Source organism: Orbicella faveolata, unplaced genomic scaffold (genome assembly GCF_042242905.1).
Source record: "Orbicella faveolata isolate gen_17 unplaced genomic scaffold, um_ofav_v1 contig_13, whole genome shotgun sequence".
Classification (NCBI taxonomy): Eukaryota; Metazoa; Cnidaria; class Anthozoa; order Scleractinia; family Merulinidae; genus Orbicella; species Orbicella faveolata.
This window is the reverse complement of record NW_028301540.1, coordinates 1,928,446-1,947,581: the sequence shown is the minus strand read 5'-3', so window position 1 is coordinate 1,947,581 and position 19,136 is coordinate 1,928,446. Positions and strand designations below refer to the sequence as shown.

Genomic DNA, 19,136 nt, shown 5'->3' with positions numbered 1-19,136 from the left:
AATTGCTTCAATTTTAGACATGGAACCACCCCTACATTGTCACGTATGCAAACAGCTGAGAACCTGCTGCCGTCAACCGATACTAGAATTGAGCAGAAAAGGGAACCACACCCGATTCGTACGCGCACTCACGGGACCACTTAGAAAAGACTGGGGACTAGGGTGCGTCTATGCAACCTGTTGCGGGGTCATCTATGGCATGTACCACAATGTGGAAATCAACTGTTACGAACCCGTCTTCCTGGGAAACAGTTACGACCAGGCCCTGTCACGTGTCAATCACGTCAAATCGTTTATTGATTGTTATCCTGAAGAAAAAGAGGGCGCCGGTCAACAGGACCGTGCACACGTCCCACCATGTAAATTAAGTAGTGTCCAATAAAAAGTTGTTTTTTTGTTCCATTTTCAGACTCCTTGTCACGATTTCCCAAACCCGAATGTATATGGTGTAAGGAAGGATACACTCCCAATCACAGTATCCAAGACTACTTCCTGACACCGTGTTGCGACCAATTCTTTCACGGAAGCTGTAAAGCCCTCCACACCTGGTGGTTGAAACCCTCCCAAAGACTCTGCCCTCATTGCAAAACCGTGAATTTCGGACTTCCTCCCGATGACATCCCCAAAACCAAGTCCTAAAGAGGTAAGCGCTTCGATGGTCTAACGGTTAAGACGTTGAGTTGTGGCCTCAAAGACCCAGGTTCGATTCCTGGTCGGGGCATTAAAATTTTTATTTTTTCTTTTTCCCTATAGAGACCCCTGGCCTGTAAAATCCGTTTGGACGAACCCCACCCCGACGAAGATGTCATGCTCCTCTTTCTAACCCAACATTTTCCCTACCCCTGGTACCTGAGAAGAGACCTCTCCAAGGTCTGGCCCTTCGGACGCGTTTTCGAATCCTCCTCAGGCTTTCACGGAGAATTTCTCACCCCCCAAACCTTGATGCTATCCCTCGTGCACCTGGGAACCAACGACGTGCAAGCACTCAATATGATGCAAAAAATCACACAACAAACCATGTACATTCTCTCGCTAAAGGATCTTTATTAGTTACAGGCATGAATAAAATGTTTTTTCACTCTGTGGGTGGTAGTGGTGCAATTTCTTTGATAAATGCTTGGTACGCCAACTCTTCTCTGTTGTCCCAACTGCTCTTCCACGCATCCCATCCGGCCTCAAATCCATCCGACAACTTCTCCAAACACACTGGGTCTCTAAACGATCTTGACCGGTCAGCAAGCATCTTCTCAGACAGGACTTTTCTGAACCTCAGCACCTCATCCGCCAGCTTCGTCACCTCTTTCCTCAGGAGGTCATCCATCGCGCGAGAAACGGCGTTCTTCATTATCTTTCCAAGAATACCCTCATGAACGGCATCCATCACTCTCGCTGCAAAGTCTTCTCTCGACATGGCGTCTGGTAACTCCTCCTCAGGAACGCTAATCACCTCCACCTTCGGCTTGCTCTCCTCTGAAGACATCTTCTTGTCGATCTCAAAACAACAATACCCACTCGATACTCACGCAAACCCTTTTATCACCCATCCGAACCTCGATTTCAGGCATTGGCTAGCGCCTTATTTGACCATGCACGTGACAACCTCGATTTCATGTTGCCCTTATTTGGGCATGCAAGAGCTGTGACGTCACGGGCGCCATGTTTTGCCTACCTAGGGGCCATCTTGGATTTGCAAATTTAAGAGAATGTATGGGAAAAAAACTGGTCACGTGGTATGATCCCTGCACGCTGATTGGTTACGGCCCCAATGGGCGCTATTGACTACTGATCTGTCTAAGTATAGCTGTTACAAAAGCGCAGGAAACTGTCGCCAGCCACTTCAACTAAAACGGAACCCAACGATATACGACGACGTACGGCGTGTTCTCCTGCGCGTGGCACGGGTTACATGTTTCTTTTTGTCTCCGCGGTCTGATTTGTCTCACTTGTTGCCATTCACGAAACGTGATTCCTTTGATGGTCAGTCTATACAGCACTTATATCATGTCTTTTTTTTTCTAATTTTCATATGTTTGTTTTTTTTTGTTTGTTTTCCTCAGGGTAAAAGTTTAGTCTAGACTTCCATGGAAGTCATCAGCCTGGTTGGAGACGCGGTGTTAACCCTAAGAGTCCCAGATGAGCAAATGATACCGACAGAATTAACCATGACATTAGGGACTTTAAGCAAATCGCTACGGCTGGCGCTGATACGGCTGCCGGAAGTAAATTTTCCCCAAAATGAGACACTGCGCATGTACGTCGGTTGCATCCAGCCGTAGCGTAAAATCTGACTACGTGAGTCGGGATGTTTTGCCGTAGTGGCTACTACGTCGGGCACCCCAATTTTTTTTTCCAGTCATTGTAATCAACTGATCATAAGCTTTGCGTGAGAAAAGACGGATCTACTTTCTATTGCTGAAAATTGAATAAATAAGAAATATAGCAGATACACTGTGGCCTTTTCTATTTTGCAGTCGGTAACCATGTCAAGAAATTTGGTTCAAATTTTTAATCAAGGATTTAGCTTTCTGTCTGAATCAAACTTAAAATGTTTAGTTGTGTCCGACACATACATACATACATACATACATACACACACACATACATACATACATACATACATACATACATACACACACACACACATACATACATACATACATACATACATACATACATATATTTTTGATGAGGCAGGTCTGCGTCTGGCAACCCAGAGGGCTGGTGTGGACCTGCCACACAATGTACTGACTGTAGTTTAATGCGTGTTCTTATGAGTTTGGGCTCACAAAGATTTTACAATAACTGGGAATGCGTTTTTATAATAAGCATTAAATAATGCCAAAATTGGGCATTTTCAATGCCTCACTGCTCCTTAATGAGCATGGGCACCCCCCTTTTTTATTTAAAAATTGTAGTTGTCATATGACCATATGAGGAAGTAGCAGATCCCATTAAAATAGTGCTCAATACACATATAGTGTAGAGCTGAGTATATGAGTAATAACGGAGAGGCAAGATTTGCTGTTACTCCGAGTTTCGTGCTTACGCACTCATCAGACAGTATTTAATGATAAGCATTCCTATCAACTAGATATATATACACGGTATTAAACAATAGGCTAATTGCTGGACTAGTTGCATTACAATAAGTGATAGTTATACTGGAAAACAATAGGTGTGAAGACAGAAATTACGGGGACGGGTATAAACTGCGTGGGTGCAGTACAATATAAAGAAAGTGTCAAGCGTTCTTCAAGTAGAATTTGTTCTCGTGCCGGCATTTAGAAATAAGTTCTGATCTTTTGTTTAGTAGATTGTCGTTGCTATGTTTGATAATCATTAGTTTTTCTGTGAGGCAGAGGTCGCATCGTTTGGAAATGTTGTTGTAGGGTCTTGCACTGCTAATAATTGACCATTTGATGTTGAAGTCTTGTTTTTTGTCGTGTAGTTGCCAGATGTATTTAGAAAGCTCGGTGCTGTTGATGTGTTTTCTGTGCTTAAATGTGGATTTGTGCTGCGAGAATCTCTGTTTGAATGTTCCTTCTGTCAGTCCAATGTAGTTCTTGGTTGTGTTGTTAGTTGTAACTTGTGCGTTGTAGATTACACTGGAAGTCAGGCATTTGTTGTCTAGCGGGCATTGGTCTTTTTTGCGGCAGTTGCATTGCTCTCCGGTGATTGCGTTGGCGTTGTTGTCGGCGTTTGTTATTTTCATGTTGTGTTTGTTGATTACTGTTTTCATGTTGTCCATGCAACTGTAGCTGACTTTGACGTTGTTTTTGTTGAAGAGGCTGTGGTATTTATGTTGGTTCGGAAAGTGCTTAGATATGAGCTTCAGGAATGTTCTACCGATGTTTGTCTTTACGTTTTTACTAAATGGAGGGTTGTACCATATAATGTTTCTTTGTCTGTTGCGTCGGGGGCGTGTTGGTTGATTGTCTTCGTTGTAAATTAGTGTTTCAGAGTATCCGCTGGCTTTCAAAGCAGTTTCGTAGATTGGTTTGGCCTTGTTGAATTCGTGTTCGTTGCATGAGTTGGCGGAAATACGGCGATTGATGGATGCTGGAAGTTGCTTTATTATGTTAGGTGGGTGGTTAGACTTTGTGTTGATGTACTGCGGCTCGTCGTTAGGCTTTCTGTAGGGGCAGTAGGTGCCTTTTGTAAGATCGAAGGTGACGTCCAGGTAGTTAACAATTTTCATGTTAGTCTGTATGGTAATGTTAAGTCCATATGTCTTGAAGCGTCTTGTTATGTCCTTCCTTGTACGGTCTGCTTGAGGTCCGGAGATGTTTTTGAAGATGGCAAGTCCGTCGTCTCTGTAAAGCCCGATGTTGTCTATCCCGTATATGTTACACAGGTCGTCGAGAATGAATAAGCCTACGAGCTCGCATACTTCGGCTCCGTCGAAGCTGCCTATAGTAACGTCAAAAGAACTGTTGTTTTTCTTGATCCAGGCGGTGTTACTGTCACTTTCTTTATATTGTACTGCACCCACGCAGTTTATACCCGTCCCCGTAATTTCTGTCTTCACACCTATTGTTTTCCAGTATAACTATCACTTATTGTAATGCAACTAGTCCAGCAATTAGCCTATTGTTTAATACCGTGTATATATATCTAGTTGATAGGAATGCTTATCATTAAATACTGTCTGATGAGTGCGTAAGCACGAAACTCGGAGTAACAGCAAATCTTGCCTCTCCGTTATTACTCATATAGTTGTCATATGACAAATATTCAGTGGATAAAGTGTGAACAAAAATCTATTGTCACTTTTATTTCAGAGGAATTACCTTAAACTCCCTATTAGGTCGCCATAGCACGGATAAACTTGTTGGATTAAATATTCAAGGAAGAGACGTTAGATTTTTTTTCCGGCTGATAAGAAAGTATTGGTGTCTAGAATACAAGGAGCAAGTTTTGTTGATACTCAGGTAGATAAATGGATATTTTTTATCTAATATAAGAAGGTAGGAATACCTTGTTAGTTCCAATCTAATTTCCGAGGTCGTTTACGGGAATCAACAACCAAGAGGGTGGTGGTCAGTCCACCATTTTGGCTGGCAAATATCAAGCTTCAACTAAATAACGTGCAATCAATGAATTTATTTATTTATTTATTTATTTTATTTTTTTATTTTTTTTTTTGGGGGGGGGGGGCAGGTGTTATCAATCCCATTCAATCCTTACATCTGGGACAGTACTAAGTTAAGAGTCAACTCTGATGTCTTAGCTCTGGAGTTAAAAGATGACACAAGCAAGCCGATCAAAGTATCGAATCTCTCAAACGTCATCGTCGTTAGACCATGAAGAGGCTGTCCGTGTAAGAACCGACCACTCGATTTTCGGCCGAGAACAGAATTTCTTCAAATTTTCTGTGTGAGACAGTTAGTCCATATGATAAACAAAAATAGCAATAGTTTGGCTTTAAGGGCTATTTTTCAATATTTCTGGCGACGATTTCCGAGAACGATCCAAAACCGTTAAAACCGTTCTGTTGAAAATCAAACTTACAGACAATTTTATTTCATGTTTGTTCTTTCGATTAACAGTAAAATATTTAAAATCGGGCTCAAGAAAAATTAATTATGATTTTTTGAAACTGCCCCACAAAGAGCCTTCGCAAAATTTAAGCGGGCATCCTGTTGGTTGAAGGAGTGTTTCTCAAAAGTATAACGTGATCTGGAGCCCTGACCAATATCCATGTTTAGTACTAGGGCTAGTGTACCGAGAACAGGAAAACAACTTTGGGCATTAACGTTTTGGAATTACCGGAATTCCATCAACATAGCTAATATTGCATAAAACGTACAACAGTTTTTAAAGACATGTTTCGGCATGCTTATGCCATCTTCAGTTTAATAGAGTGACTAATGATACGTGACACAAGTTATATACTACAAAATATGAATAAATTATTTACAATATGCATTACAAAACAGTGGAAACGGAAATTACAGAGTTAAAAAGGTGTTGAAGTGATGTAACTGTTTGTTAAGGTCAGGTTTGTTCTTACTAATATAAAAGGCTTCTTTAAGTTTAAGATCAATAGAGCTATTCGCGGAGTCTAAGATGCGAAAACAAGAAGGTGTGTACATGCCCCTGCATGAAGAAAATTGAGAAAGATGTTTAAAAATATGCGAGTTTCTATCGCTTACTGTATGTTCTTTAATCCTGGTAGAAAAATGGCGACTGGTTTCACCAGTTAGACTCCGCGAATAGCTCTATTGATCTTAAACTTAAAGAAGCCTTTTATATTAGTAAGAACAAACCTGACCTTAACAAACAGTTACATCACTTCAACACCTTTTTAACTCTGTAATTTCCGTTTCCACTGTTTTGTAATGCATATTGTAAATAATTTATTCATATTTTGTAGTATATAACTTGTGTCACGGATCATTAGTCACTCTATTAAACTGAAGATGGCATAAGCATGCCGAAACATGTCTTTAAAAACTGTTGTACGTTTTATGCAATATTTATCATTATTGCTAGTATTACGACCTTATAGCTAATATTCAGCCGCGAAAGCTTGCGTGACACAATTTTGCACCGATTATTGTTCCTAAGTTTCCCAGCACACCATTTCTTGATCCATTTGAATGCCCGGGTTCTACATCCAAAAAGTTTTGTCTCCCGCTCTTCTTAAAAGAATTGAAATGAAAGAAAATATTTATGAGATAACAAAAACATATATATATAATTTCAAGTTTTTAACATGTCTTGTTCGAAAAAAACTAAGTAATTATAATTTGAAGCAATAAAAATGGGAAAGAATAATCTGTGTACACTACAAACGTGTTCTTGTAAGTCTAATTTATGGAATAATTTCAAAATGTTCAATTTTAAAGCTGTACAGCTGGTTCAGGCCATTACCTCGGATTTTCCTGGGAAGAATATTCCATCTTCCTTTGCATCAGCATAAATGAAGTTTGGGACATATCTGTTCTAGTGCTTGACAGGTTAATTAACTTTCCTGTTTTCTCACACGGTCCTTTCAACGAATTTTTGTTTGTTTTGTAACTAATAATGAATTTATTGTGAACTGACTTGAGAAAAGGCTACTTGTTTGAAAACAAAACATTTAAACACTACGATAAATTTGAAAATGAAAATGGTTGTTAAAACATTTATTTAGAAATTATACACCCAGAAGAAAGTTGACTTGTTTTGCCCTAACCCTTGACGCTGCACGCATTTCAGTTACGCATTGCAAATATGCTTGCTGACTTATTCTGTAACCATCATCGACTAAATTAACTGTGTCTTGACGAGCAGCAAAAACTAAACTGTTCGAAAGAACATTCAAAAATTACCAAAAGTTTGAAAATGAAGATGAATATTAAAACATTTTACATCTTAGAAATTACGTCTACAGAGGAAAATTGGCTTGTTTGGAACAACCTTGACAGTTATAATATTAGCATTTTTGAAATGTCGCGTAAGAATACTGTTTTACGTGGATCAATTCGACGGTTGTCAGTTTAGAACAGTAGTGAGTAAATAATAGTCTCTAAAAATACAGTAAAGCCCAAAATTAAGGCAGGCTCTGGTACAAGCTGTAAAACATCTGAATTCCCTTCAGTTCCGGGCTGCAACTACATAACTTCAAACAATATCTTTTCTGCTAAAGTGGATCTACAGTTAGGCTTTTTTGCTTGTTAGGTTTAAACAAGGAAGATATCATTAATTATTCATCACGCAGGTGTGCGTATTCAAATTAAAGAAACCGTCTCTCGTCCACTTTCGTCCAACCAGAAAGGAGTTTATCCTGCAGCAGAACTTCACAGGTTGAGACTGAAGCGTTTGCTCCCAGAGAAAGAAAACAACAACAAAACAGGTAAAATGACCCTAAATTATCAGACACTCTATTTTCTGGTATACGAAATGTATGGTTGATGTTTTTATGTATAATGTACGTAGCAGTTTCTTGATAGTCCTAGCTTACTTTTCAGTGTTTACCACGAGAGGAAGTCGCAGTTTGCAAAAGCAAGACAAACCCTTCTGGTAAGCCCTTCAATGTATTGCATAATTGTAATATGTTTTTGGTGAAAAAAGTACTCTTGATTATCTTCGATTCAGAGTTATATATAATGTTTCCAGAGGTATTATTTCATATTAATTGATTGTTGCCTTAGTATTCAGACTTAATGCACTAAAAGGCACTAAAAGTTGTTCAAAAGAAATTCGATTTTAATGCTTAAGGCATCAAAAGCCTTTCACCAATTATCTGTAGTGTATGGTTTAATAGAATGTGAAAATAAGCTCTCATTCCCAAGTGTTAGCCAGGTGTATGTGCAACGTATACGGATCCTTTTCTGTGTCCTTGTTATTTATTGTCTGATAACGGTTATTAAATACGACCGTTGAACTGGCAAACATCAGTGTTAACGAAATGCCAAAGAAAACGTACCGGATAGCCAGTGATAAATGAAATGCTTTTATTCGCGAAAGAAAGCTGCAATTAACCACGAATCTTCAACTTCATGAAGAGCAGTTAATTCAAGCCAATTTCTCTCGAAAGTTTATTCCATCTTCTTCTGCATCAGCGCGTATAACTGAATAAAGTTTGGAGCATACAGTCTCACGTTCTTGGGGAAATAATGGTTCCCTTATTACCTCTCAGGCTCTTTCTACACATTGCTGACACACATTCATGTATTGCCTAGACTTTAACAAAGACTAATTTTTTGAGGCAACATTCAAAAACTGCGATAAGTTTGAAAATGAAAATGGATGTTAAAAGATTAAACATTTTAGAACTTAGGTCTGAGAGAATTGTCTTGTTTGGGCTAATCTTTGACAGTTTATAACAATAGAATTTTAGAATATTGTTTGGCTGAGTTAATTTGACGGTTTGACAGTTTAAGCAGTCGTGAGTAGATAATAGCCTCATAAAAATACAGTAAAACCTAGAGTTGAGACAGGCGCGGAGACAAGGTGTAAAACACTAAGTTCTGTTTAGTTCTTTGGACAATATGTAAGCAAAGAAATTTTAAGACGAACAAGAACTAAATTTTTTTAGTCAATAACTATGCTGCTAAAGAGGAATCTACCGTTAGGCTCTCTTCCTTCTTAGGTTCAATAAGTAAAATATCATTAATTATTAATCACGTTGGCCCGTGCGTATTTTAATCAATCAAACTGTGTGTTGTCTTCTTTGATCCTCACAGAAAGGGAAGTTATCGTGCAGCAGGAATCTTTAGTTTGAGACCGAAGAGTTTGCTTCCGCGAAAAAATACAACAAAACAGGTAAAATGGACCCAAACTGCCAAATAATCAATTTTCGTTCATTAAATATGTGTCGTGGATGTTTTAACATCTTGTTCATCATTTCAGGTAGTCGGTTTACCACAAGAGGAAGACATAGTTTGCACATAGAAGGCAAAGCCTTCTGGTAAGTTATTCTTAATTAGTACTTTTTTTTAACATTAGGTATAGTATAGTTCTAATATTTTTTTGATGAAAAGTCATCTTGTTTCCAGTGTTAGTTTTCCCATTGTTTCGTTAGTATTCGGACATTACTCTTGAAAATTATGAATTTTCCTCTTTGCAGAAGGCATCATGAAAATTTTTTTCAAACTGATGAGTTCGGTTTTAACGCTCACGTTTTAATAACATTTAAGCAATTCAGCTATAGCGTATTGGTTATATGATATTCTCTCAGATAGTTCCAAGAATTAGTCAGGTTTATGTGCAAGCATTACAGATATATAGATATATATATATATATATATATATATATATATATATATATATATATATATTTTTTTTTTTTTTTTTTTTTTTTTTTTTTTTTTTTTTTTTGCGTTCTTTGATATATAGTACTATGCTGTCTGAGAACGTGCGACCAGAAAGATAAAGCCATATACAGATCATAAATAGATTGGAAAAGATTGGAAAAGGTGTTGGAGTGAGTCGCGGTTGTTATTTCATGTCGGGTGGGCAAACTCCGATAAATAGGACATATACAAAGTGTAAAATGTTTGTTTTTTTATATATATATTACTTAGATTTTGCTAATTTTCTCTCGTTATTTTCGAAATTGTTCTTTAAAAAAACTGATAGATTCCGAATTCATGACGGACATTCATAGCAATGAAAAGTCCACACTTCTCAATAAGGTGGAAAGAAAAAAACGTAATCTAAAATCTTGGACAGAATTTTAATCTACCATGCCTTGAATTCTCCCTTTGTTTTGTCGATTATATTAACCGCCTGGATTCTACGCATCATAGCGCTGGCCCTGTCGAAGGGGCGTCTTGTGAATTTTTTAAAACATGTTTCACTTAGGAATCCATTTCAAACCCTCATTACTTAATAGAAGACATGAAGAGCAGTGGAATACGAGGATACTGCCGTGGAAATGAAATGTATATTACCATTACCATACCATGTCTGATAAAACGTTTTTCCTTTCGAACGTCCTGAAATCTTTCTGGAAATAGTTATTCACGAGCTAAGGGTTTGGTATATATTAAGGCATCTTGCAGGTTAATTCTGAGGTTCGCCTTAAATATGTACGCGGATAGTCTGCCAAAACTTTTAAAATTCCAGCTTTAGGTCGTTTAGCGTATGAAAATATGCGTGAATCTTGGATGATACCGAATGCAAAAAATCTTTGGGACTGTCCGACTTGAAAAGCATAGTAAACCTTGCGTTCAAGACTATACAGCCCAACATGGTGCAAGAAGTTGGCCTATCAAGTTATGGAATTGAAGAGCTTGAGGAGTTGCTCGAGGCTCAGCCGAGAGCAATTCTACCTTCTGAAGTGTTCTTCAAACTTCCCAAGTGCATCATAAATCCGCAGACTCACAAACAAAACCATGAACTGGTTCTTCTTTTGATAGATATTTGGAATAATTGAGGAACAACGTTATTTCGATGATGCAGTCATATTGTCATGTTATTTTCATATGGCATTGTCTTTTCCACTTGATTCGACAGATCTCGTTCAGTCAAGCTCGGGAACATTTCTCGCTGTGTTTGCAGAATAGGTTCACTATTTTTGGTTTTGAGGTCGATTTTTTTGTTGTCTCGTGTGTCCTTTCCACACATTTCAAGCATTAGATCTAGACTCTTGTAACTCCTATACCTTTTTTGACTGGAATAATTCTTTGATTTAAAAGAACCTTTTGAAGCAACGGTAAATAAGAATGCGTGTTTTAAAACACTTAATATTTTTGAAAGAAATTTTGTCCGAGAAAATTCTTTGTTCGGGATAATCCTTGACATTTTAGGGTTTTGAATGACAGCGAAAAAAATTACGATTAACTCATTGCTACATTTGTATAAAAACACAATAACATGGAGAGGCGAAGCAGACTCTCCCAAAAGTCTTCGAGTTATTTATGAGCCAAGAAAGATTTTCAAAGCGAGGAACAATCACAGGGACAACTGTTTTAATTTTGGTCTGCTGTATGAACGGCTGCTGTTGGCGTGCTTTCTGCTGTTAGATTATCAGAGCGGAGTTACAGCCACCTTAAATTTTCCAAAATGTAAGGTGTTCCTGAATCTGCTTCCACCATTTTTTTACACTTACCAAAAACTTAAAACTTGGTATACTGATTAGAATTCGATTAAAAAAAGGCTACAGTAGTCGTTCTTGAGTAACAAACCCATAAATTTAAGATTAAGGTGTTTCAAAAAGTAATTATTTACACCACGAAAATGGCCACCACTTGCTCACCAATGTTGAGGCATTTGCTTGATACAATTATTGTAGCATCGATGGGCGGCCGGTGGACAGATGCCGGAACGAACGGTCCGGGAGTGAGCCCTAGACGGGGCATTGTGTTGTGTTCTTGTGCGGGCCCTTCTAGGGCTGGACACTTTATTCTCAGAGTGCCTCTCTCCACCCAGGTGTTTAAATGGGTACCATCAAACTTAATGCTGGGGGTAACCCTGCGATGGAGAGGCATCCCATCCAGAGGGGAGTAGAAATACCCCTAGTCGCTTCATACTATAGAAACCAGGATAGGTTCCGGCCTAATGAGCCACTAGGTTCGTATTCAGACTTTGCAACTAAAAACTAATCTTGATCCATCAAAGGAGAAATTCTGAAAAATGCTGCAAACCTTTACGAGTTACATAAGTATCATACGAAAACAAACCATGCCACTGTGGGATTCACCTCGTTATAGAGATAATATAGTCTCAAAAAGCTGAAAGATTAAATATTCACGCCATGAAATGTCTCCCTCCGTCTTGTAAATATATTTTTTAACAATGAAATGACATAAAAAGAGAAATATTTGTTGGTTCTTTGTACACTCAATACGTGACAATTTTATCACTTTTTTTGTCTCCTCTCACGTGGCGCGTGACACAAGGTACCTAATCGATAGCTTGGTTTACACCGCTAGGTTACAAAAATAACGTTACGTTCAAACAAAATGGCAATTTTTATTTTAAAGCTATGAGAACGTACTTCTTCGACCCTTCACACGGAAGGCGATACGGAAAATTTTAAAAGAATCCAAACGTCACCCGTAAAATATCGCAGCACCAGAAATTGCACAAAAACTGCACAGACTGAATGGTTGTCTAACGAAAATATATCGCACAATTCAATCATAGGGGATGCAAATAAGTCAAGCAATGGACTAGCGCCTATACAGCCGCAATAACGTTTCATTTTATCCCATCTGCAACACAATTTGCACAGACGTTTCGCATTCAATGATTTTAACTACGGGAACAAAAAGGGTGCTTATTCGTTTTAAACAAGTTCACTTTCCACTACAATCGTGAGTTTTTCAATGCATATCACAGTTCTTGCCACAAACTGTTTCTTTACATTTCCAGTCATTTTTTTTACGTTATTTTGTGGTCTTATGTTTCAGCGTTGGAGTTCTGCAAAAAAAACTTTTCATGCAATGATTTCAAACAGGAAAAAAAGACTGATGTGATGTAATTCATATCCAACAACAACCCACCATGCTCTTACTAAATCTTTCGACTTTTCTTTACAATAACTGCCTAATTTCTCGCGCGCTGATTGGCTCATTTTTATCATCAATGAGAGTACAGACAGATAAAACTTTAATTTATGCAAGCTTTCAACGCTTCAACTTTCAGCTGTCGAACTGTCAACGTTTTAACAATGGGATTTTATTGACTTTTTTATGTTGCAAATCAAAAGGCGAGAAAAGCTATTGACACTGTTTGCGTCATTTTGAATAGAATTCACTTATCTTTGTTTACGGCAAGTCTACGGCGTCTTTTCCCTCATTTGTTCCCTGCATATTAATTTTTGGGGTCTTGTTATCGTAAAAACCAAATTGACCTCAGTTTTTTATGCGTCTGTCCTCTTATTGATGATAAATTGCGTCATAACATTGTCAAAGTTTACTGCGGAACCACTCGCCTACGGCTCGTGAAACGTTAGTACTCAGCGCTGATGAAAAGCCCGAAAATAAATTTTACACCAGGTTTTACACTGATATTTCTTTTTTCAAAATGTCAGAATCTTAGGCGTTTCGGTGTTTTACCGGTTAGCGAATTTGCCGATTGAAAAAGTGCGCATAAATAAGAATTTTGAAGAAGCGAATTTTAGTGATTTTAAGCGGCTCGTCGTGACCTTGAAACTTAACCCTCAGAATTATAATTGACTTGTAAACCCCTCAACAATAAGTTTCCAGGCTCAAACTGGAGTGTTATTGTAATGCGAATTGAACAGAGTGAAGTTTATGATAAGGTATGAGTCACTAAATTTTGCGTGTTTTTGACCAGTCGTGGGACCGTCACGAATGTTTGATTTTTTTGGCGGGTTTAAAAACTATTTCACGAAAAAATCCCAACCACGCTTCTAGGCTTACCATAGGCTGGGAGGAATTTGAAAAATTTCGATTTTTCATCATGTGCAACATATTTACGATATGGCTCGGTCTTAGTGGACATTCCCTCTTAATTTGCCGACACCTATTTACTCTCCTGGGTGGCGGGAGGCACCGTGACCAAGAACACAGCACAGCGGCCCCAGCCGTTGTGCTAGAACCCAGACCCTTCGGTCTGGGTTCGAGCCCTGGCTCTGGGTTTGAGCCAGGGCTCGAACCCACACCCCTCAATTGAAAGTCCACTAACCATGCGGTCACTCTGTCTTCATACAAGTTGAGCCAGCGACGATTATTACAAAGTGCGACAGCACACCATTTTTTGATTTATTTGAATGCCCTGGTTCTAAATCCAAAAAGGTTTTAATTCTCGACTCTAAAGAATGAAAATGAAAGAAAATAGTTATGAGGTTACAAAAACGTTTATATGAAATTTTTAACATAACATGATAATTAGGAACAGCACAAATAGGAAAGAATAATCCCTACGATACAAACGCGTTCCTTTAAGTCTAATTTATGGAATAATTTCAAAATGTTCAATGTTAAAGCTGTACACCTGGTTCAAGCCATTGTCTCGAATTTTCCTGGGAAGATTATTCCATCTTCCTTTGCATCAGGATAAATGAAGTTTGAGACATACCTGTTCTAGTGCTTGACAGGTAAATTAACTTTCTGTTTTCTCAAACGGTCCTTTCAACGAATTTCTGACTTGTTTTATAAGTAATAATGAATTTATTGTGAATTGACTGAAAAACGACTCATGTTTTGAAAACAAAACATTTAAGCACGTTCGCGCTAATTGTTTCTCCGCATCTTTACTGCGCACGCAAATTCACACGCCACGTCACTCATGAGAGCGCGCGCTAAGTAATAAAATAAACAATGATAGGGCAGACGGCCATTGCTATAGCTTTGCCTACATTTAACGATCTTGGAAGCTCGGTGACCCCTACTTTTCTTTCCAGAAAAAGCTTTTATTTACAATTATCTCCACATTGTCCAAAAATGAAAAAAAAACTCAATGTGGGAAATTAAAAAAACTTCAAGATTTCTGTCTACGGGACATCGAATTCTGCTATCTTGCGGCCGCAAGGCGCGTGAAACTATGGTCGCTAAATGCGAACTTGTTCTTTCAGGAACCTCACCAGCTGACTAAATTCAATTAATACATGTAGGTCCACTTAGACAATATTTGGCCGAGAACATTTCACTTCAAAGATTTAATTGGAATATTTTGGGGTTTATAGACACTGTGGCCTTATTCGCCAACGAGACCCGATTTTTTTTTTCAGACTTAGGTTGTTCTTCAGAGCACGTTCTCTCCAAAACGAAGTCGGTGAACCCCCATTTTTTTTACATTTCTGACATAACTAACTCATCATCTCACAGTCGCAAAAGTCTCAGAGAAAAAATCAATCTTGGAAAATTTTCGTGCGAACGTCCTTAAACACTACGATAAATATGAAAATGAAAATGGTTGTTCAAACAATAATTTAGAAATTACGTCCCTACAGAAAATTGACTTGTTTTGTGCTAACTCTTGACGATGTACGCCTCGCAAATATGCCCTGCTGGGAAAATTGACTTGTTTGGAATACCCTGGACAGTTATAATATTAGCATTTTAAAAATGTCATATAAGAATACTGTTTTACGTGAATTAATTTGACGTTGTTTAGTTTAGAACAATACTGAATAAATAATAGTCTCATAACAATACTGTAAAGCCCAAAATTAAGGCAGGCTCTGGTATAAGCTGTAAAACATCTGAATTTCCTTCAGTTCCAGGCTTCAACTACATAACTTCAAACAATATCTTTTCTGCTAAAGTGGATCTACAGTTAGGCTTTTTTGCTTGTTAGGTTTAAACAAGGATAATATAATTAATTATTCATCACGCAGGTGTGCGTATTCAAATTAAAGAAACCGTCTCTCGTCCACTTTCGTCCAACCAGAAAGGAGTTTATCCTGCAACAGAACTTCACAGGTTGAGACTGTAGCGTTTGCTGCCAGAAAAAAAAAGCAGAACAAAACAGGTAAAGTGAGCCTAAGTTATCAAATACTCTATTTTCTGCTATACGAAATGTATGGTTGAAGTTTTCATATATAATATATCTAGCAGTTTCTTACTAGTCCTGGCTTACTTTTCAGTGTTTACCACGAGAGGAAGTCGCAGTTTGCAAAAGCAAGACAAACCCCTCTGGTAAGCCCTTCCATGTATTGCATGACTGTAAAATGTTTTTGGTGAAATAGGCAATCTTGATTATTTTCGATTCAGAGTTATATGTGTTTCCAGTGATACTATTTCATATTAATTGATTGTTACCTAAGTATTCAGACTTAATTCTTGAAAATAATGGAATTTCCTCTTTGCAAAAGGCACGAAAAGTTGTTCAAAACTAATTCGGTTTTAATGCTTAAGGCATCAAAAGCCTTTCAACAATTTATCTGTAGTGTATGAGTTAATAGAATGTGAAAATAAGTCCTCATTCCCAAGTATTAGCCAGGTGTATGTGCAAGGTATACGGATCCTATTCTGTGTCCTTGTTATTTGTTGTCTGATAACGGTTATTAAATACGACCGTTGAACTGGCAAACATCAGTGGCAAAGAAAACGTACCGGATAGCATGATGAATGAAATGCTTTTATTCGCGAAAAAAAAGCTGTCAATAACCACGCATCTTCAACTACAGGAAGAGCAATTAGTTCAAGCCAATTTCTCTCGTATTTTCCTGGGAAGTTTATTCCATCTTCTTCTGCTTCAGCGTGTATAACTGAATGAAGTTTGGTGCATACAGTCTTACGTTCTTGGCAAGATAATGTTTCCCTTATTATCTCACAGGCCCTTTCTACACATTGCTGACACACAACATTCATGTATTCCCTACTGAAACTTTAACAAAGACTAATTTTTTGAGGCAACATTCAAAAACTACGATAAGTTTGAAAATGAAAATGGATGTTAAAACATTAAACATTTAAGAAATTACGTCTGAGAGAATTGTCTTGTTTGGGCTAATCTTTGACCATTTATAATAATAGAATTTTAGAATATTGTTTGGCTTGGTTAATTTGACGGTTTGACCGTTTAAAACAGTAGTGAGTAAATAATAGCCTCATAAAAATACAGTTTAGTCCTGTTTAGTTCTTGGACCAATTTGTGAGCAAAGAACTTTAAAGATGAACAAGAACTAAACTTTTTTATTCAATCACTATGCTGCTAAAGAGGATTGCTACCGTTAGGCTCTCTTCCTTCTTAGGTTCAACAAGTAAAACATCATTAATTATTAATCACGTTGGCCGGTGCGTATTTTAATTAAACAAACTGTGTGTTGTCTACTTTTGATCCTCACAGAAAGGGAAGTTATCGTGCAGCAGGAATCTTTAGTTTGAGACCGAAGAGTTCCCTTCCGAGAAAAAATACAACAAAACAGGTAAAATGGACCCAAATTATCAAATAATCAACTCTCTTTCATTAAAAATGTATCGCGGATGTTTTAACATCTTGTTCATCATTTCAGTCTAGTCGGTTTACCACAAGAGGAAGACACAGTTTGCACACAGAAGGCAAAGCCTTTTGGTAAGTTTTTCTTAAGTAGTACTTTTTTAACATTAGGTATTACGTAATTCTAATATTTTTTTGATGAAAAAGTCATCGTGTTTCCAGTGGCAGTGTTTCCATTGTTGCCTAAGTATTCAGACATTACGCTTGAAAATTATGAATTTTCCTCTTTGCAGAAGGCATCGTCAAAATTTGTTCAGAATGAGTTCGATTTTAACACTCACTTTTTTGATAACATTTGCGCAATTCACCTATAGCCTATTGGTTATATTATATGATATTCTCTCAGATATATAGTCCGAAGCATTGGTCAGGTTTATGTGCAAGCATTACAGATATTTTTTTTCGTCCTTTGATGTATAGTACCATGTTGTCTGAGAACGTACGACCAGAAAGATTAAGCCACATACATTTCATAAATGGATTAGGAAAGATTGGAAAAGGTATTGGAGTTAGTCGCGGTTTTTTTTTTTTTTTTTTTTTATGTCGGGTGGGCCAACTCCGATAAATAGGACATATACAAAGTGTAAAATGTTTGCTTTTTTATATATTACTTAGATTTGGCTAATTTTCTTTCGTTATTTTCGAAATTATTCTTTTAAAAAAATTAATAGATTCCGAATTCATGACGGACATTCATAGCAATGAAAAGTCCATACTTCTCAATAAAGTGGAAAGAAAAAAACGTAATATAAAATCTTAGACAGAATTTTAATCCGCCATGCCTTGAATTCTCCCTTTTTTTGTCGATTATATTAACGGCCTGGATTTTTCGCATCATAGCGCTGGCCCTGTCGAAGGGGCGTCTTGTGAATTTTTTAAAACAGTTTTCCTTAGGAATCCATTTCAAACCTTCATTACTTAATAGAAGACATGAAGAGCAGGCGGAATAGGAGGATAATGGTGTGGAAATGAAATGTATATTACCATGTCTGATAAAACTTTTTCCTTTCAAACGTTCTGAAACCTTTCTGGAAATAATTATTCGCGAGCCGAGGGTTTGATATACATTAAGGCATTATGCAGGTTAATTCTGAAGTTCACCTTAAATATGTACGCGGATGGTCTGCCAAAATTTTTAAAATTCCAGCTTTAGGTCGTTTAGCGTACGAAAATGTGCGTGAATCTTGGATGATACCGAATGCAAAAAATCTTTGCGACTGTCCGACTTGAAGAGCACATTAACCTTGCGTTCAAGACTATACATTATATATACTATAAAGTCCCTGAAGAAAATTGACTTGTTTTGTGCTAACTCTTGACGCTGTACGCCTCGCAAATATGCCCTGCTGGGAAAATTGACTTGTTTGGAATAACTTTGACAGTTATAATATTAGCATTTTAAAACTGTCATATAAGAATACTGTTTTACGTGAATTAATTTGACGTTTTTTAGTTGAGAACAATAGTGAATAAATAATAGTCTCATAACAATACAGTAAAGCCCAAAATTAAGGCAGGCTCTGGTAAAAGCTGTAAAACATCTGAACAACTGCATAACTTCAAACAATCTCTTTTCTGCTAAAGTGGATCTACAGTTAGGCTTTTTCGCTTGTTAGGTTTAAACAAGGAAGATATCATTAATTATTCATCACGCAGGTGTGCGTATTCAAATTAAAGAAACCGTCTCTCGTCCACTTTCATCCAACCAGAAAGGAGTTTATCCTGCAGCAGAACTTCACAGGTTGAGACTGAAGCGTTTGCTCCCAGAAAAAGAAAACAACAACAAAACAGGT

At 37.6% G+C, this 19,136-nt stretch overlaps 2 protein-coding genes and 1 long non-coding RNA gene across 3 annotated transcripts; 2 read left to right on the top strand and 1 right to left on the bottom strand.

Annotated features, from left to right (window-relative positions):
• Positions 1-441: 441 nt before the first annotated feature.
• On the top strand, positions 442-1,050 carry LOC149114603 (uncharacterized). The gene is made up of 2 exons (XM_089284024.1): positions 442-643; positions 754-1,050. Exons 1-2 carry the CDS (start codon positions 614-616, stop codon positions 1,048-1,050), a joined length of 327 nt encoding a protein of 108 aa, XP_089140150.1. The 5' UTR covers positions 442-613.
• LOC149114602 (uncharacterized) lies at positions 1,019-1,781 on the bottom strand. Its single transcript, XM_089284022.1, has one exon. It carries the CDS (start codon positions 1,478-1,480, stop codon positions 1,076-1,078), a length of 405 nt encoding a protein of 134 aa, XP_089140148.1. The 5' UTR covers positions 1,481-1,781; the 3' UTR covers positions 1,019-1,075.
• Positions 1,782-7,486: 5,705 nt separating this feature from the next.
• On the top strand, positions 7,487-19,128 carry LOC149114601 (uncharacterized). Its single transcript, XR_016205839.1, has 9 exons — positions 7,487-7,840; positions 7,956-8,007; positions 9,174-9,252; positions 9,340-9,397; positions 15,740-15,873; positions 15,989-16,040; positions 17,194-17,272; positions 17,360-17,418; positions 19,053-19,128. It is a non-coding gene; the product is annotated as an uncharacterized LOC149114601 (long non-coding RNA).
• The last annotated feature ends 8 nt before the right edge of the window (positions 19,129-19,136 follow it).

Bases quoted from the DNA above. Each gene is read 5' to 3' on its own strand.
- LOC149114602 (XM_089284022.1), bottom strand. From the start codon at position 1,480: ATGTCTTCAGAGGAGAGCAAGCCGAAGGTGGAGGTGATTAGCGTTCCT.
- LOC149114603 (XM_089284024.1), top strand. From the start codon at position 614: ATGACATCCCCAAAACCAAGTCCTAAAGAG. The intron at 644-753 runs GTAAGCGCTTCG...TTTTCCCTATAG, and splicing joins CAAAACCAAGTCCTAAAGAG to AGACCCCTGGCCTGTAAAAT.